This window comes from Ambystoma mexicanum, chromosome 1q (assembly GCF_040938575.1).
Source record: "Ambystoma mexicanum isolate Mex_15411 chromosome 1q, UKY_AmexF1_1, whole genome shotgun sequence".
Taxonomy (NCBI): Eukaryota; Metazoa; Chordata; class Amphibia; order Caudata; family Ambystomatidae; genus Ambystoma; species Ambystoma mexicanum.
The window spans coordinates 1,209,824,357-1,209,844,992 of NC_090922.1; the positions used below are offsets into that span (position 1 = coordinate 1,209,824,357).

The 20,636-nt window shown below is 47.3% G+C and overlaps 1 protein-coding gene across 11 annotated transcripts in view; it reads right to left on the reverse strand.

The window, feature by feature from the left end:
• SGIP1 (SH3GL interacting endocytic adaptor 1) overlaps window positions 1-20,636 on the reverse strand; it is a 1,655,639-nt gene that overhangs the window by 9,597 nt on the left and 1,625,406 nt on the right. For all 11 annotated transcript variants that reach the window (XM_069641969.1, XM_069641968.1, XM_069641966.1 and 8 more), the window contains one exon: window positions 18,449-18,613. In XM_069641969.1, the coding sequence (XP_069498070.1) occupies window positions 18,449-18,613 (165 nt within the window). The remainder of the gene's footprint in view (window positions 1-18,448; window positions 18,614-20,636) is intronic.

The window sequence follows — 20,636 nt, forward strand, 5'->3', positions numbered from 1 at the left end:
TTGATTTAAAAGCAAGATAATGTCTATAAAGACATTTTCTTTCTTTCCCTCTCCGATGATACGCGCACATCCACTTTACACGTGTACCCGTTTCTCAATGACTTCCTTGTGTTCGCATAGTCAGCTTAACACATCTGCAAAATAGTCCCCTTTAGTTCACATATAACTTATCACTACATTCACATCTCTCGTTCGATTGCCGGTGCCATTACTTAAGTGTTTTGATGTGCTTCCATGGCAACGCGAGGATTCCTTGCCGTCCTCTGTTTCCACTCACTTCTCAGTCGCCATGTTTTGGGATCCTAATCCCGTATACCGGCAGATATATGTGTCAAGTGCCCAAACCTTTGTTTTTGATGTGAAAGAGTGCAATCTCTTGTACATTTCTATTCGGCTACCTCTGCCAATTGACTCCACAAAGTATTGCATGCATAATCTGCTGAAAAAGGGGGTCTTGTTTCATATTCTATAGTGATTGCTACGATTTATTTATAGTTTACTATAAATTTGTTATAATTCTTGTTGAGTACCATACAATATGTCAAAGTGGACCTCTGTCTATCATCTCATTGATTAATTGGTGCATTTTGTTCTTGGTTGCCAACATGATCTGTGCATGTGCACAGTAAAATACATTTTAGCAAAGTCAATTTTTTTCAAAAATTAATCAAATACAATTTAATACAACTCATTCTTGTGGTTATATTTTACTGTCCGATACTGACAACTAGTCCCATCATGGTTTTTGTTCACACATAGGTTTGCTGCATAATGTTGATTTTATTACAGAAAGGAGACCATCTCATTGTCTGTTTAGGCCGGTTACAGTAGTATTGAATTTGCATATAAGTCTCGCTTCCGCCCGTCTCAACATTTTCTCCCAGTCGCGCATCTCATGTCGAGTTTTATATTCTGTAGGCCAATGTATCTTATGTCAGTTTTCTTGTCCATTTGGTGCTCTTTCTGCCAGTGTTGTGCTATTGGAAATTTTGGGTCTTGCCTGCCTATTTTCGCTAATTGTTCCCTTATCCTTATTCTCATTTCTCTAATTGTACCTCGATGTATAATTTCTTGCATTTACAAATGATACCATACACAACGTACTTGGTCCGGGACTATATTGCATCCCTGATTTTAATTTCTTTGCCATTTATGTCCAAGAAGATGCTTGTTTTGTCATGTGCAAACTTGCACATAGTGCACGTTCAACACTTTCTTAATCCATTCTTGTCAGACTGCAGCCATGTCCTGGCTGTTGTACATTACTGCTTAGGCACTAATGATGGGCTCAGCTTGTTCTTAAGGGTATTCGCTCTTCTATATATAATCAGTGGCTTCTCCTCCACATATTCACTTATATAGTCTCAGTAAATAGCAGTGTTTCTTCAAAATGTTGTTTATTACATAATAATCGCTGCAGTATCTGGTTACAAAACCCACATTAGTGTATGCAATATCTTGTTTTTTTTTTTTTTTCTTTTAATGTCTGTTCCTGTGAAAGTTCACATGCTTTGTGTGCCTTCTTAATACACTCGTCTGTGTATCCCCTTTCTTAGAACCGCTCATACAATAGCTTACATTCCTGTTCAAATTTATGTTGGTTCTGACAATTGCGGCAGGCTCTTATACATTTGCCTGTTGGTATATTTCGTATCGTTGGTGCATAGTGGCACATGGATGCGTACAACATCGAATTGACCTTTGTTTCTTTCCTAAATGTCCAGGTTTCTAGTTGATCTCCAACTGCATGTATCGCCAGGTCTAAGAAGTTGATGTTGTTCTTGTTCTTGTTAAACGTCCCTGTAAATTGTATTCCAAAATTATTGGTATTCATTCTCTTTGTAAAATCCTCGAATTCCTCCACTGTTCCTTTCCATATTATAAAATCATCATCAATGTAACGTGTCTATAGTATCACTTTGTCAGAAAACTCATCATCTTTGTATATGACCTTGTCTTCAAAAAGTCCCATAAATAGGTTAGCCACACCCTTCGTCTGTTGAATGAAAACGTTGTCAAACATGAATATATTGTAGTCCAATGTTATTTGCAGCATCTCCTTGACCATTTCAATTTGCTGATAATGTGATGCTGATTCTTCTCTAAATGAATATTCAATGGTGTTAATTGCCAGGTCGTGTTCGAATGACATGTATAGAGCTTTGACGTTCAATGCTATAACAAGTTGTCTCAACCTGCCAAGACTATGGAATTTGGTACTATGGACCGGAATATGGACAATGCATTGAATTAGAAACATTTAGGTAGTAATTATGGTATAATACAAATGTTTAACTTATCATAACATTGTAAAGGAATATGGATATTAATTTTGTTTTCCAATGACTGTTTTGACTCGGTTTTATTTATTTTTTATTTCTCTAAAAACGTCCTCAACTCCTTCCTTGATACCACCCGACTGGTCTGTTACGTTTGCTGTTTTGTCATAGCCCTGCAAGCATGTGCAGCAGTGTTACTAACAAAAAGCTGGTCATCTTTCCTGATGTCCCTTGTCCATTAGATGTAGTAGCCGAGAGCCTGCACTGGGTCCAGTCGATGCAATCCTTCTCTCTGCCTTGGAAGGATGGGGGAGAACGAAGAGGAAAAACCACAGGAAGATGGATCTTTTGAGAGGGATGGAATCCAAAATCACTTTCGGAAGAAAGGAGTGTTGGAAGAAAGGAGGGTCTCACTTTCAACGGCACCTTCTCTTTGGAAAAAAACAAATAGGGAAGGTGTAACCGATAACACCTGTAGCTTATTCACTAGCCTAGCGGAAATGATGGTGAACAGGAAAATCACCTTAAGGGTGAGCAACTTAACAGAACTAGAATGTGGTGGGGGCCTCAAAATAAGGCCCCCATAAGGAATGTCAAAACCAAATTAAAATCTCATGATGGAACTACAAACTGGCATGGAGGAAACTGGTCAGACATACGCTGCAGGAATTGAATAAATGTTGGGTTTGTGGAGAACAAGCCGTGTTCTCGGCAACTGTTCAAAACCAAAATAGCAGCAAGTTTCTCTTTACAGTACCAATCTGCAGGCCAGACTTGGTCAAAGACAGCCAAAAAGAAAAAAACAGGGGATAAAAGGACAGGATAAAGGGTCCAGCTCCCTGTTCCCCAGAACCAAGATGAAGATATACGCCATCTGCAGGCATAAATAGGCTGGATGACAGGCCTCAAAGTTGATAGGGATACATCCAGGGCGTTGTCCGACGAGCACCACTCCTTAGATCTCAGTCTCTCAGTAGCCACGCTTGAAGGTTCAGGCTGCTGATGTTCGGCTGAAGCACCTATTCCTCGGACTGAGAGTAAATCCACTCTGTACGGAAAGCACCATGGAGGGCAGATGGACATGTCCAGCAACTCCAGGTACCACGTCCTCTGGGCTCAGTCTGGTGCAATCAGAATCGACGTCGACCTGAATATGCTCAGCATCCTGAAAACTAGAGTAATGACAGGGAATGGCAGGAACGCATGAAGGCTCGACTAACGTCAACTCAGTCAGTGCGTCCTCCAGAACTCCCCATTGAGGACATTACCAGAACAATTCCCCGTACCTGTTCACAATTAAAGTGAAGCAATCTGCTTGAGGAGTTTCCCAGCAGGAGAAAACTTCCCGACAGAGCTCTCCACTTGAGGGAGGCCAAAGTATGTCTGCTCAAGTTATCCACTGTGACATTCTATCTTCTGGCAAAATGAGACAGCGTTCTCCAGAGCCCTGACCCATTGCTTCTCCCCATAGCGGAAAGGACACTCTGCCACTTCGCATCCTGAGGTAGTGCATTGCCACTGTTGTCCATCAGCATAGGCACAGCTGTGCCCATCACAGAGGGGAGAAAGGAAACCAGATCCATTCCGATTGCTCTCAGCTCCAACAATTTGATGTGCTACTGAGACTCCAATGGAGACCACAGCCTCCTCACCTCCAGATCGGACAGGTGACTCCCCCAACTGATCAGGGATGTACCTGTGGCGAGGGTTGACGAAACACTCCTTTCTTTAGTTTGTCTCTGGATCCACCTCCTAAGGTAATAAGTGGCTAGGCTCGACACCCATAAGGGATTTGACTTGTGTCCATGAAATTGAGGTCACTGGCAAGGGAAGATCCACAGTAGCATGCTCAGCAGGGCTACAGGAACCACCACAATGTAGGAGGCCATGAGGCCCAGCAAGCACAGAATGCTGAAGCAGGAACTTGTCACCGCAATTGGAGGAAATGGACCATCTGAGAGCTGTTCGCCACTCGATCCTCATTTGGGAACGCTCTGCCCAGGCAAGTGTCCAAGACTGCCCCAATGAACCGGTAGGACTGGGATTGCGAAACATGGGAATCAAATTCAGGGAAAAACCAAAGCTTTACAACAAGGTACAAGAGCGGAACAGGTGTGCCGACATCTGGTCTAGGGAGCGAGCTCAGATGAGCCAGTTGTCCAGGTAGAGAAAGACATGAATGCCCTCCTTCTTGAGGCGAGCCACTACCACTGCCACTAGCTTGGTGAAAACCCTGGATGCTGAAGAGACCAAATAGCAACAAACCTCAGATACTTCCTGCGCGTGAGATGAATGGGCATGTGGAAGTAGGTATCCTAAAGGCCCAGTGACGCAACCTGGCCGGCAGATCGAGGGCTTGGAGGATCTGGGCTAGAGTAACCATCTTGAATTTTTCCTTTTGCAGGTACGAATTCAGAAGCCTCAGATCCAGAATTTTACACAAGTCACAGTCTTTCTTGGGGACCAGAAAATAGGTTGAGTATCAACTTTTGCCTCGTTCAGAGCGCTGCACCAGTTCTATCATGTTCTTCGAGAGAAGCGAATGGACCTCCTCTAAGACAATGGATCCGGAGGAGAGGTGCTGGAGAGAGGAAAGTGATCTGTAGGCCGCTGAAAACGAGGCAGTAACCCTGCTGTTCGGGCTGTAAAGTCCAACCATCAGATGTCCGTTCCATGCCAAACAGGGAAATTCATCCTCCCTCAGGGGACTTGTAGCAGAATTCCTCACATAGGTTTTGGACCCTAAGTGGCTCAGGGCACAGTGGTCTATGCTGCTCCACCTTTAGGGGCATCTCTGCCTCTTCCTCCTAAGAAGCATCTGCCCTGCAGTCTACCAGGAGCCATTTGCCCTCTATCGTGGGGCTAGGAGGAAAAGGGTTGAAAGCCCCGACCGTACGCGCATGGTGCAAAGGATTGCTGAACCATCAACACCAAATACATTGTCATCTTGGAGGACTAGAACCGTTGTATGGCATTGCCAGCCTTGGCCCCCAAACAGGTTCTGCCCATCAAAGGGCATATTCACTAGATTTTCCTGAACATCCTGCACAAAGCCGGATGTCCTCATCCACGAGTGATGCTGCTCTCCTGTACTCATGGCCATGGAGCGCCCCCCACAGTAAGATGTGTCAATTCCTGGCAGCAGATTTGGCGGGAAGCCTTCCTGCCCTTCTGTACCATTGCCAGAAGGCCCTCCCTTATATCCCCCTTCATGGATGTGCTCGGAGGCGTTAGTCACCGCTGACCAAAGACCGAAAGAGAACTTTGCTAGGGTGCAGGAGGCATTAACTACTCGGAGAGCAAGGCTGCTCAAGGCGAACACCAATCCACAGTTGTCCAGTCTCTTACTCCCAATCGGGTGAGAGAAGGAAAGGTGGATGTCTTCATGTTTGCTGTTGCAGCCCAAATCACCATGCTGAAGACAAGGGTGGACAAAAAAGCTGGATCTGAAGCAGCTGGATGATGTTTTGTGCCACCCCTGTCAACAGCAGACAGGCCTTTCCCACACCTCGAACACCAGACCGTCCACAATGTTAAACTGCAACAAGATCTCCTTTTTGGGTCATTTGTGCAGAATATCCATCAATTCAAACTGGACTTTCGGCCTGGACAGGGCTGTTAACCCCATGGTATCACCAATCTAAGTCATCAACCTCTGGAAGGATAATTGAGGTTTACCCAGAGTTGGAGCTGGAGGAATATTCCAGTTCAGGGGAGGTGTCAAGACCACTGTCCTGCTGAAGGTATGAGGCCAGTGCTTGAATGTCCTCACCTTCCGTGTGAAATTCCTCCAGGAAGTCCCTTTCCTCCCTGGAGTACATGGGTTTCAACCCAAAGGATTGGAATTTACCTTACTCATAGATGTGGCACATTTTTGGCATTAATGTCCTCATCGGCAAAGGGACATACTCCCTCCCAAGAAAGCTGTGCTCGTCGGCCATGGGAGACATTCAAGCCCTTGTTGTCGAGGCCCATTCACAGAGGAGTGTTCCCCTGCTGGTTTGGGGCAACACGATGGGTCCTGTTAAAGACAGCTGAGGTTGAAGCTGCAGTTTTTGGAGCCTTGGCAAAGATGTCAAGCATCTTCAATTGGAGGTTCTCCCATTCTTCCGGGGGCGGGGAGAAATATGTTTATTCAATCTTTATAAATATGTGAACAAGAAATCTTGTACGCAAACATACATAATGCACAGAATTAACCAGGTTACTCACCGTAGTGACCACCTTACTCCTAGCCAATGGTGCCATTTCCTCCATACTTATGGGACATCTCTTCGTCCTGTGGGACGGTACCGGAGCACTTTGTAAAAAGCATCCAAAAAATTGTCTTAAAAAATGTGTCCTTCCTCTCTTTCCACGCGGGGCCCGGCACGCAGCCGTAACCCTGCCCACCTTGGCTCCGCCCCGCGCATCGCCCATCAGTCCTTTTCTATCGCCAGGTCAGAGACCTATTAGCAATAACAGAGGAACTTTATTAGAGGGGACGGCGGGCGGGCGTATGGAGGAAAGGGGACTATGGACTCGGAGTAAGGTGGTCAGTACGGTGAGTAACCTGGTTATACTCCTACGTCCCGTCCCCCTTCCTCCATATTTATGGAAGATTCCAAAGCACTCCTAACTGAAACTATGGGTGGATGGAAATATCCCTTATTGAAAAAGGTTCTTCAGCACAGCCTGACCAAACTGAGCATCAGCTCTCGAGCTAATGTCAAGACACTAATGCTTACAAAAAGCGGATGGGGAGACCCAAGTAGCTGCCCTAGCGATGGACTCCCAGGGGACATACTTCTGAAAAGCAACCGCAGCTGCCTTGCCCCGCACTAGGTGTGCATGAATACCCTTAGGAGGTTTCAGCCCTTGGACGGTGAAAGACTCCGTAATGCAGGTGGCGATCCACCGAGAAATAGTCACCTTAGATGCCTGCTTACCCTGAGGGTTACCGAAAGTCGCAAAAAGTTGAGAAAAACTCCTAAACTCAGAAGTCCTGTCAATGTAGAATTTAAGGCCCTTCTGACATCAAGACAGTGGGGAACCCTTTCTGCCTCTGAGGTAGGGATCGGAAAAAAAAACGGCAGGGAGATCAACTGATTCAGATGGAATTCAGTTACCACCTTCGGTAGAAAGGCAGGGTTTGTCCGTAGGACCACCTTGTCCTTGTAAAAGACCAAGAAGGGATGCTCCACTGACCAGGCCTGGAGCTCACTCACCCGCCTTGCTGAGGTAACGGCGACCAGAAATGACACTTTCCTTGGTAGGTACTTGAGGTCCACCGTGGCCATGGGTTCAAAAGGCTTATGGCACAGCGCCGTCAGGACTACATTTCGGTCCCACTGCGTGTGCGGATTACAAACTGGAGGGTAGAGGCGTGTCAAGCCTGCAAAATGCCTCTTGACGACCAAGTTACTCAGAGAGTAGGAACATTGGTCTGTAGAAAGATAAGCAGAGACAGCTGAAAGGTAAGTTCTGCAGGACAGTGAACACCCTACTCTGCTATGGAGGACACGAAGGACAGCACAGTGTCAATCGTAGCCACCCTTGGATCCAACTGCTTTCCCAAACACCAATGACAGAACCTGAGCATGCTATCCATAGACAAGTTAAGATGCTCTAAAGACCTGAACTCAGGCACCATGCCGCCAAGCTGAGTGATTGTGGGGAGGGGTGCCATATCTACTGTTCCCCCTGATGAAGAAGATCAGGGGTCACTGGTAACTTGATCGGCGGATACACCGACAGGTGTTGAAGTTCTGCAAAACCTGGCCGGCCACCAGGGGGCTATGAGGAGGAGGGAGCAGTTTACCGAGTTCTTCAGCTTGCAAATTGCTTGGTGAACTAGAGGCAGAGGCGGGAAGGGGTAAGCTCTCATGTTGTGCCATGGGATCACGAGAGCATCCCCCAGAGAGGAGGCTCCCAGCCCCCCTTCTGGAGGCATACTGAGGAAGCTTCTTGTTTACCGCCGTAGCGAAGAGGTCCACCTCCGGTGTGCCCCAACGCAAGAAAATCCATGAGAGGACCTCCGCCTCCAAGTCCCACTCGTAGCTGACCACTGTCCGCCGACTGAGGGCATCCGCTGTGACATTCAGCTGGCCTGGGATGTGCACTGCAAGCAGCCAGACACCATGAAGCACGGCCCACTCCCAAATCTGGATGGACAGGTCCACGAGTGGGGGAGACTTCGTTCCCCCTTGCTTGTTGATGTAATACATTGACACCACATTGTCCGTGCGTATGCGGACCACCTTGTTGGCAATAACAGGTCTGAACGCCCTGAGCGCTAGAAAGATTGCCAGAAGCTCCAAATGATTTATGTGCAGGAGCTTGTCCTGAGGAGACCAAAGGTCTGAGACTTGTAGAAGATCTAACGTCGCACTCCACCCCAGGAGGGAGGAGTCCGTCGTGATCGTCGCCATAGGAGCTGGGTCCTGAAAGCCCGCACCCAACGACAGGTTACTGAGAGATGACCACCAATCCAGGTCCACTCTCATGGAATCCGGAATCATCATCAGCTTGGAATCCGGGTCCACAGCCTGACGCCACGAACTCCGAAGAGACATATGGGTCCGTCTCATCTTGAGACGAGCAAGAGGAAGAGCCAGCACAAACGAGGCCATGAGGCCCAGAAGCCCCTGGAACCACCAGTCCAACATGCTCTCCGACTGCGCAAACATCTGACACGTGGCTAACAGATCCGCCATTCTGTCCCCGGTCTGGTACACTCTGCAGTCGATCATGTTCCAGCGAAAACCCAGGAAAATCAGATCCTGCGAGACCATCATGGAAGATTTCCGCCAGTTGACCGACAGCCCAAGATGGAACAAGAGCTGAAGGAGAGACTGGAGATTGCCCACTGCTGCCAGCGGACAAGGGCTGCGTAAGAGCCAGTCGTCCAAATATGGATACACATGGATACCCTGGAGACGAAGATGGGCCGCAATCACCGACATACTCTTTGTGAAGGTCAAAAGGAAGCACTCAAAACTGGAAGTGCTCCTCTCCCAAAGAGAAGCGGAGATATCTCCTGTGTGGGTTCCAAATCAGGATATGCATGTATGCATCCTGAAGATCCACCACACTGAGCCAATCGCCCATCTGCAAGGAGGAGCGTATCTGGCTGGGCATAATCATCTTGAATTTCTCTTGGGGTAGGAAAAGATTGAACTGGGAAAGGTCTAGGATGGTGCGCAGGCCAGCCTGGTTGGGTTTGGGCAACGTAAACAGCCCGGAGTATAAGCCCTCCCCTCGCTCCCCAAGAGGAACGGGTTCCACAGCTCTGAGGTCCAGAAGTTTCTGAACCTCGGCTTTGAGGGAGGGCGAGCCCGACAGCTGAAAAGGAGGGTTGAGGGGTGGGGCAGGGGGTAGAGGTAAGCGGAAGCCTGCCCGAGCGACTGACAAGACCCATCTGTCTTCTGTGATGGTCTGCCACGCTTCCTAATGAGACGCAATGTGTCCTCCCACCGGGGTCTCGTGCGAGCGCGGAAAACCCTCATTTAGTAGGTTTATCGGTGGCGGTGCCACCTGAACCTGAGCAGGAGGCTGAGGAGCGGGAGAAAAACCGCGACCGTTGTTGCCTACGGCGGTTGTTCCCCGCAGGGGTATCCACTCTGCGAGATTTTTGGTCGAGGAAGCCCCGAAAGCCAGAGGAAGGCCGACTTTGCGACAACGGTCTCTGGGTTTTGAAAGGAGTCTTAACCAGGACAGACAAGGACTTAGCTGTCTGAGTGCTATCCTTCGTCTTGGTGAGCTTTACATCTGTTGTAGAATGAAAAAGCTTCTTCCCATCGAACGGAAGGTCCAACACCTTGTCCTGCACTTCTTTTGAGAATTTAGTTGCATGCAACCACGCCTGCCGTGAGGTATCAACCCCCAGCATAAGGCCCCGATGTCGAGGTGTCTACATGATGAGCAGGAGCCTCCAGGAGAACCTGGGCCAAGACCCTGGTGTCTGATAGGCCTCCTTTAAAGTCTTCCAGCTTCTCGACCGGGATAATCTCCTCAAACTCCGACAGACCTTTCCACATCCGCATATTAGCTCCTGCTAATACCAATTCGCCGTTGGCCTGCCTGAGCTGCAAGGCCGAGTTGGTGAAGATTTTCCTCCCGAGGGAGTCGAGGAGCTTGTCCTCCTTTCCCAGAACCTGAGTAACCGCCGTGGAAGAGGATGCTGCAGGCCTGGACTGCGAAGTGGCCGCAACCACTACTGTGGAGGAAGGGGACGGACAAGACGATAGGGCCAGCTCTTCCGAAGAATGCAGCCTGTATCTCGCGTCAATTTTCTTATTGACAAAAAGTCCAGAGTGTGGCTTTTCCCAGACTCTAAGGGACCTCGGCCAGAACGTCCTTCTGCAAGAACAGGCCGCTATGCTCCAAGGGAGACAGGGTGAAAGCCCCAGAACGCACACCCTCCTGCGGAGCGGGTGCCTCGGGCACTGGAACATCTAAGAAGCTCATCATGTCCATTAACCAGTCATGAAAAGCTCTGACAGAGCAGGGAAGGTCCTCGTTGTCCTGATCGCCTTGCGCGTCATCCGACAGGTCAGGAACCTGCTGAGCCGTGTCAGGAGCTGCCTTGTCCACAGGGGACAATGGAGGCAAAGGCGGAAGAGTCGGGGAAGGCACCGTAGGCAAGGGAGGCGCTGGCGGAACCACCGGAGGAACGGGTGGAGTAGGAGACACGGGCAGACATATCTCCCTAAAAAGCCCTTTGAAATACTGCCTCATGGGGTCGGTACGCATAAGCGTTTGTAATTTACCGAAAAAGGCGTCCTCCGGAGAATGTTTTGGAACCTGAGGCCGCCTCTCATGAGGTGGACAAATCCAGGGACGTAACAGGGACGGGTGTCACACTGGCCCCTCCACTGACGTATCCACATAAATCAACGGTGCCGACCCTGCAGGCAAAGAAACATTGTGCTGAAGAGGCATCTGAGCGTTCCAATTGTAAAATGGCCCATAAGGATGCGCACAAGGGACTATGTTCACCCAAGGAACCAAGCCCTACACCCGAGGCTGATGGCGTAGTTGTAGGGGTAGCGCCCAAAATGGCCACCGCGCTCGTGGCGAGAACGGGCACCATTTTGTCATAATCTGAGGGGAACTGCGGCACGTGAGTAAGTGAGGCAGGTGTTCAGGTCAGGGGTCTTAACTTTAGCCTTAACATAAGGAACCTTGGCAGAGCCGGTACTGTGAGGCCTGAAATGTTTGAGACATTCCAACCGCCAAATCAGCCTTCCCAGGAAGGACCTCAGTCTTGCCGGTAAAAGAAGAGCTTTCCTTCTTTGCCCCCTCAACAGATCTGGTGTCGCCGCAAGAGCGGGAACAGTGAGAAACAGCCTTCACTGGCAAGGCCTTGCCAGGCCCCTCAGAAATGTTGGTAACTTTAGCCTCTGAAAGAGGGACCTCGGACCCACGTCCGGTGACCGCCTTATCAGCGCGGGCCTCGAACATACGTTCGGTAACAGCAAGACCCACCAAGGCCTCGGGGCGCATCCTGGTCTTATTTTTGAGGGAAGCCGACAGAGAGGCCTCAGAGCGAGCTCCGGTATCCCGCGATTCAGTAGAACTGGGTCTACAAACAGCCCCCACAGGAGGGGCCTCAGAGCTTGCTCCGGTATCCACAGGCCCCTAACGGAGACCCTCAGAGAAAACTCTGGTACAATTATTAAGCCCAACTGGCACCTCAGGGCGAACCCCGGTGACAGAGCGATCAACGCCCCTCCCGGCCCGAGAGGAACCTGGAAAGGTATCCCCCGGCCAGGGTGCTTTGAAAAGTGAAGAACTTACCGGGCGTTTTTTCTTCTCGTCGATGAACGCCTGAAAATGTGAAGGAGGAGTTTGTCGGAACACCTCCTCCCACCGCTCCAACCGAGGTTGAAGTGTCCGGACCGAAAGGGAGTCGCAGTAAAAACAGGAGTCCCAACGGTGATCCGGACCCAAACACTCTAAGCAAAGAGGATGGGGATCCGCCCTCGCGAAACGACGGTGACACGATGGACAGTCTGGAAAGTCTAGTTTGAGCGACATAGACAGACTAGTACACGATCGCTAGCAAGAGCCAGAGAGGAAAAAGGGAAGAAGATCTTCCAAGGATGCAAGTGCGCCCAGTCCCGAATGAGCGGAGAAAAGGACTGATGGGCGATGCGTGGGGCCAAGCCAAGGTGGGCGGGGTTACGGCCGCGTGCCGGGCCCCGCACGGAAAGAGAGGAAGGACACATTTTTGAAAAAAAAATTGGGATGCTTTTTACAAAGTGCTCCGGTCCCGTCCCACAGGACGGAGAGATGTCCCATAAGTATGGAGGAAAGGGGATGGGACGTAGGAGTAATATAAATAACAAAGCATCACATATCCAAGAATGAGACAAAATTCATAATGAAAATAATCATTAAAAAAATTACACATCACCTAAAATTCAATATTGCACAACTATGACAATATGACACAATGAATCATACGGATTGCATCAAGCAATCAAGCTAATAGATTTTGGTGATAGGAACATAAATATTGGATTCGGTCTACTGAGTTTTGTTGTTTAATGGAACTAAAGGCATGACAAGTAAGCCTCTCAGAAGCACTCCAGACACTTGCCACTTTTTGACGACTCGACAGGTGGGAGGATTGGCAAATGCATGCTGGTGGTAGAAGTTGCAAGGAGCTCAAAAAGGACTAAATGTGAAAGATGACTCTGGGAAGGCATGGGGACCAGAACTGACATTTCACCATCCTTTCCCCTCATTCTCTGGTCGGCCTCCCTTGGCCCTCCTCCTACCCCCACCTACGAGGCTAAGAACCTCAGGGTCATCTTTGACTCCACACTTTCCTTCTCCACCCACATATCTCAAACTTCCTAATGTACCTCCTCAGAGGTACTCTGCCTCTCCTCTCCTTCCCTCAGAAGCTCATGGTCTCCCAAGCTCTGGTTCTCTCTAGGTTGGACTATTGTAACAGCCTCTTTCTAAATCTACCTGCCTCTACTCTCTGCCCTCTACTGCTAATCCAGAACAGGACTGCAAGACTTGTCCTTGGCCTCAAGCCCTGGGATCTTATCTGTCCAGCTATGAAATCCCTCCAATGGCTCACAGTGGATGCAAGGATGACTTTCTAAACCCTCTGCTTTGTCCACAAGGCTTTCTGGGGCCTTGGGTCCAAAATACCGTCAGCTATCCCACCGCAAATACCTCCCCTCTCAAGCTCTTCACTCCTCTAATTCCCTCAGGGTCAGTCGTTTTTCAAAGAAACGAGCTGGGGGCAGATCTCAGTCTTCGGCCTCCCTCTGGAACAGCCTCCCTGCCACTCTAAAACTTGAGAACCATCTCCGGTTCCGGAAGAACCTAAAGACCGTCCTCTTTTCTTCTGCCTTCGCTGCCCCTCTCCTCTGCTGTTCTCTCTTGGCACCGTGCACCTGGCCACCGTCTGTTCTCCGGGCCCAGGTACCTGCTCACCCTGCCACCCAGCCGCACTGCCTCCGGGTCATCTCTTGCACTGGGGTCTGTATCTTTGCCCATATAGCCACCCCTTTTTGTTCCTGCACTTATCAGACCTACCCTGTCTGCTGCCTTAAACCAAGCACTTGCCAATTACTGGCTGCACTACCACGGTTTGGTGCCTTTATTATTTATCTGTTTCTCCTTTGTTTTGCACTTTCCACTTCTCCCCCTTCCATGCACTTTTCCCCTCCCCCTCTCCCATGCCCTTGTGCGTTCTCAATGTCACTGGGCCTAGTAAGACCGTTGTTTTGTTCTCCCCTGTTCCCCTCCCTTGCTGAACTCTGAAACACTTGTGTACGAGCGCGATAGAAATAAAACATCAATTTCAAGAGTAGGTGGAGCAATGGGGATGGTGCAGGGTTAAGGTGCTTGTGGTAAAGGGATAGTAGCAGTGGTCCAAGTGAGCGGGAGCAGTGCTCCTCTACTTTTTAAAATTAGTTTTACAGTTCCTATACTTTTATTTTAAAAAGAAATTGTTCCGGAATGGTTTCATTTTAAAATTAAAGTTTAGGAAGAAGTAGAAATGTGCACTTTCAGTGCAGTGCACTGAACGTTCCCTTAAAAAGCAGGTGCATGTATTTGGGAGATTGCATTGTGTTTGGAAGGGGGCGTGTCGATGGATTTGTGAGGAGTGGGTGCAGGCCAACAGGCAACATAGTTCCACTACTTCTTTTCATCCACTTCGACCACTGGATAGTAGAGGTTAAGGGGACCTCTCAGTGGCTTTCAACACTTAACTATATGGCCATAATAGAAAGACTCACTTCTCGGCTCTCTCCACCGTAATTAAATTGACCTTTTTTTGGGCTAGAAAATCCCAGCAGGTGATCCTGGGACCATGTCCCTCTTCATCAGCCAAAGTCATCTGTAGGGCACCACAGGGATCAACCTCTCCTTTACTTTTTAATCTTTAATGAAAGACCATTTCATCTTATTTAACAATATGGTATGGAACATATATCTTATTCTGCCGACACTTAACTAATCATCAGATTAAAGAAAACCTCCAAACCGTTGATGCAGCTGGGTCAATGCCTGCCAGCCATCCACAGTTGGATGAGGAAGAACTGACTCCAATTTAATGAAGAAAAAACAGTTTCTTCTTGGCCCTCCTGTCAAGGGGTATCTTCTCACAATCACTGCTTCCCTCCTTTGATTATTAACATTCTCATCACTAATCACCTACACTACCTTGGTGTGTTGATGGATTCTAACATGTCTCCGACACCCCTGATGAAGTACTGCTTCTAGCGTTTACATTTTTAGACACACATTTTACCCCACCTGCCTGTCAAAGATCGATCAATTGGCACTGGAGTGTATCCTAATTCCTTTATCGATTAATGCAATTGTGTAAATGTAGGACTGTCCATATCAAGGATTCCCAAGGTACAAATGATCCAGAATACAGCAGATAGGCTGGCCAATCTCTTCAGCCTGTACATCTCTCCACTAGTTGCAGACAGAAAACTGAAATCTATTGAAGTTATTATGCCTTGCCAGCAAAAGGACTCCAACCAGCTCATTTAGAGATCATAGCGTTTTCCAAAGTCCACTGCATGGGGACCTGAATACTGGAATCCACTCCCCATTTCAGACTTCAACACAAACACCTTTGATTCAGATCCCTCCTCAATACATGGCTGTGCCAGGTCAATTGACCGGCCTATCCTCTTGCAAGCGTCCTACTGCACTTATGACCAGCGTTTGGGTGATCCAGTTTGCAATGCACGCTTTATGAATGATCCCACTCAGCAGCACTATATGGGAGGGGAAATAGCATGCTGTATGACAAACTGGAGGGTGCAGTGGGTGGAGGATTTGAACCCAATTAAAACAGTTTAAAAAGAGATTTCCTTAAATATAACCATCCTTGAATATTAGCATAATTTATACATCCAAAAAACCTACTCCCATTTCAATTAGTCACCAGTCCTTATATGCCTCCAAGCTCCATTAAGAACAGCCGTATTGTGTGGTCTCATTCAAAAAGCCTTCTCTTTCCCTTTCGGGGTGCTCTATTATGCTTCCAGCCCAGAATGATTGGGAATTCAGATAAAAGCTTTTAATCAAATATATATGACTAGCTCTCTGCAGTCTTTCACACATATGCTGGTAAATGTACAGGCTTTTAATTTATCAAGTGAAAAATATTATTTACCGTTTGCTTCAATTGAGGTCCTTGTGCCCCTTCTAGCGCTTTTCCAAACCTTATTTTAGGTTCCTCTTTCCTTCTAAATTCCCATTTCTTTATTATTTTTTCAGATCACATCTTCCCTCACTTTCTCATATCTTAGTCAATCTTTCAATTCATAGCCTCTTTGACTCTCCTGCAATACCACTTCCAAACAACTATATGCTTTATAGCTCCAGGCTTAGTTGCTGGACACGGAAATCCCTTATATGGCCTCTATTGAAAAGGGGAGCTAGTTCAAATTAGCAAGTAAATACTTCACTCATAACAGCAGCTCCCATTAGCTCAATGTTGCCTTACTGAAAGATCAGGTTGGTATAACAGCAAATAGTGTTAGAAAATTGTCAATTTTTGATCCACTACATGCCCGGATGGCGTTCTACGATGTTTAAATCTACTCTGTTGCTCTTCCAGAACCATCAAGGACAACATTGGCTCTCTTGCCCCCTCACTCGCTGATTTCAGCAATCACTCTTTTGCCACTGGATCTTTCCCCTCCCCCCTCAAGCACTCCCTTGTGTGCCCTCTCCTGAAAAATCCCTCAGCAGATCCTAGCTGTCCTGCCAACTACTACTCTTTTTCCATCAGCCCCTTCCTGCAGAAACTGCTGGAGAAGATGGCTTTGCCCCAACTCAGCTCACACTGTACTTGTTGGTGGTCTCTACGACCATCAATCTGGATTCTGAGCATCAATAGGCACGGAAACTGCTCTTCTGAACACCTCTGAAGAACTGCTTGCATCTCTGGACTCAAACTCTCCAGCTGTCCTCATCCTACTTGATCTCTCCTCTGCATTTGACATGGTCAACCATTCCATCCTCATATAAAGACTCCACGATACCCTTAGTTTCTCGGATCGGGCACTGGACTGGCTGACATGCTTCCTTATCTGACCGCTCGTCCCAAGTCATCCTGGGCACCTTCTCTTCTCCTACTTCCTTCTCCACCTGTGGTGTCCCCCCAAGGTTCTATCCTCCCCCCATGGCTCTTTAACATGTACCTTGCTCTGCTGGCAAGCCTCATCTCCTTCTCCCCCGACTTCCAGTGTTATGCAGACGACAACTCATTCTCAAACTTCCTGCTGTTCCTCCCCCTTGCACCTTTCATCATCCCTGACTGCCTATCTGCCATTCGGTCCTGGTGCACCTCCAACGATCTCTGCCTAAACGCCTGTAAAACTGACAACATTCCCATCAGGACCCCGGACCATCTCTCTTCCCTTCACTCTGACTTTCCTCCATGGGCTCTCCCCTCACTCCTCCTTAAGCCAGAAACCTTGGAGTCATCTTCGACTCCTCTCTCCTTCCTCTGTTACACTCAGGACATTGCCAAGAAGTCCCACTTTCAGCTATTCCTCCTCAAAGGAATCCTCCCTTTTCTTACTTTTCCCCAGAGGCTCCACGTTACCCGAGCCCTGCTTCTCGTTTGACTATTGCAATATTTCACTCTGCTACCTGTTCAGCTAATCCAGAATAGGGCAGAAAGACTTATCCTTGGCCTTACACTCACGGACTGCATCTCTCCTGCCCTAAAAAGTCTTCATTGCTGCACAGATTAAATTCAAATCCCTCTGCATCATCCACAAGGCTGTCTAGGCCTGCGGACCTCACTATCTTCAACTTTATCTCACAAAATACTCTCCCTCCAGACCTCTACGTTCCTCTGGCATCAACTCTGTGTGTGTAAAACGCTTAGCTAAAGAGAGGGCAGGAGGTTGATCGCTTTCCTCAGCTAGCTCCTTACTATGGAACAGCCTCCCCCCTCCCTCTGCGCTTTGAGCAGGAATTCCTTAAATTCCAGAAGCTCCTCAAGACTTTCCTCTTAACCTCCTCCTTCCCATCTTCTCTCCTCTAATCTCACAGTTGCTGTGATTGGTGCCCTGAGCCCTTATGCATCCTCGGGGCCCCTGAACTCCCACAACCAATCGCCCAACTTCGGTCTAATCTCAACACTTCCCTTGGTGCTCCCTTTGCCTTGGAGGCTCACACTTACACCCAACACAGCTACAGGCTGTGTAGCACTTACCACACCATGCACTTCATCTGTTGCTCACTCACGAGCACGGACACTCCAGCACCTACCACCTCTGCGCTCTTCCTTGCTGCATTTGCACGTTCTGAATACTCACAAGGCATAGTAGTGTCATCCTTTTTTTTCCTTTCCCCTCCTCTGTTATGTATTCAAAATGTATAACTTCCTTTTTCCCTCCCTTTCCCCTGTGGGCCCTTTGAAACAGTACGTACTTGCTGCATAAGCGCCTAACAAGCGAACAATAAATAAATACATGCATAATGTCATTGTATTTTTGGGGTAAACTTATTTATAAATACCGTGCCAAAATCGGTTATAATTTAAGCACTTTGTAACATAACTGTACTCCGTTCAGAGATCATTTTCTTTTCCCCGCAAAAGAAAAACAATGCATGCAAAGATATGCCTAAACCTTGAACTCCAGAGCCCAACAAATCAGGCATTGCTCATCAAGTCTTACCTGCTGCAAACCGCTTTTTAATAAGTGAAAAACGATATCCGGCTCCTAAAAGCTCAATGTCACATCCAGAGAGAGTGCATCCTTCACTGGTAAACTGCAGTGCAAGTGGGGCAGGCGTACTGGGGCCCTCGGACAATTGAAACCTTGCCAGTAAGGATCCGACACCTTCAGAGAAAACATTCCAGAAATAAAAAAGAATTATGGACATTTTAACCACAATGTTTCTGAAATTGTATTTACTCCAGAGCTAAAAGATACAGAACAATTGATGATCTTGTCAAAACAGTTGAATTATACTGTTACATCACAAAACCTATTGTAAAATAATCAATAATAGCTATTTGAAGGAACCAAAATATAATGCAATTGACGCAATTTCCTAAGAAACAATCTGAGCAGTTTTAGCCTTTTGCCACACTCTAGCCAATCGTACCGTCTCAAAGACTGGGGCATATCAGTTGTCTATTGAGAAACCTCTTTTAACAGTCACTTGCTGTTTAGTAGTGACAGACGCATTTCTAGATCATCATGGGTCTTTAATTATTACTCTTTCTGAGCATCATCAGATTTGACTTTGTGCAAGAATGAAAGGATGTTATTTTGGTTGGGGTAAATGTTATTTGGGGTCTTAAAATACCATAATATGATCTAAAAGGGCATGCATTTTTCCATGTGAGAAACCTCAAACATTCACAAACACCATATTCTGACCTGTTGCATCAGCAATATCAAGATGTTACCATCTTTTAGAGATCTCAGGCCTCTGGCTCTCAAGCATTTGACACTTGGAAATGTGAACCGCACATTAATTTACATAGACAGATTCATTAAAATATACTATGTGAATGCTACTGGTTTTCAAAAGGTAATAAACGAAAATGCTTTATATGCGCCAGAAACTAGGCTTCCCAGACTCTAGGCACATTGATGAGAAATGGGGTGCCAAATTTAATTCACAATTTTTCTTGCTTATCAAGTGAGATGGTTAACATATGAATCAGTCAATCATTGTTGATTTTGGATATACATACCCATAAAACAATAGAAATTAAAAACAGTTACTAATCAATAACAATTACTGAGAGGTAAGTAATGTGTTCTTCTAATGGATTCCTTTCTCCCACGGATTCCACATCTACGATGGACTCCCATAGCAGTACGTCGATCTAGAGGAGGGAGGCGAAATTATAAGTTATTCACTGTAGTGACTACCGTTACTCCTTAGTCTCCTTTCCTCCATACTGCATGGGAGTCCCTTCCAAAGGACGGGAGACAGATCCTTTTTCACCAGAAAAAAACCTTCTTCCTCTTTAAATTTAGAGGCGCGTGGGGGTGCGGCCCTGGGAGCATGCATTGCCCTGACTCCGCCCTCCAGCGCCACACCTCAGTCCAAATTGACGCGTTGACAATAGATTTGACATTGCCTAATGACACCAGTATTATTAGGGGGGAGGATGGTGGGACGTATGGAGCAAAGGGGACGAAGGTCTAAGTACGTTAGTCACTACGGTGAGTAACTTATAATTACAAAGCACCGCATACCTCACTGAGAAATGTACAAGGGACACATCTGAACACCCCATTAGAAAGGCCCAATCAAATAGTATCAGAATCCCAAATTTCAATCTGAAAAGAACAGGAGGTTCAAGCTTCCCAGTATTGGCTGCAAATCTATGGAACTATATTCCGGATCCACTTAGACATTCCCTCCTTTCACATGTTCAAAACCAATGTTAAACTCTGGCTACAAACGAACGACTGCTGACACCTCTCCTCTGAACGACCGGTTTCCTAGACACATCTCCCCTTTCCCTAGGCCATCCTCTAATCCCCTTTTTTGCCACCAATAACTGTAAATATGTACTAATATCCTGTATGTAACTTGTAAGATATGCCTACAACTGTAACATAAGAAATGTAAGATATTCATGCAACATTAACTTGTAAGTAACATACGAAATGTAAGATTTATGTATCTGCAACAAGATTTTCACAAGCGCCCAGTTGCCTAACGGCCCGGTGCGCTCTATAAATAAACGATACAACAATACAATACTCTTACGTCTCGTCCCCTTTCCTCCATACTGCATGGGCGATTACAACTGAATGTAGCCCCAGGGTGGAGAAGAGACCCTCTTTAAGCAAATCAGTTCCCAAGAACCGCCTGTCCGAATGCCGCCTCAGATCT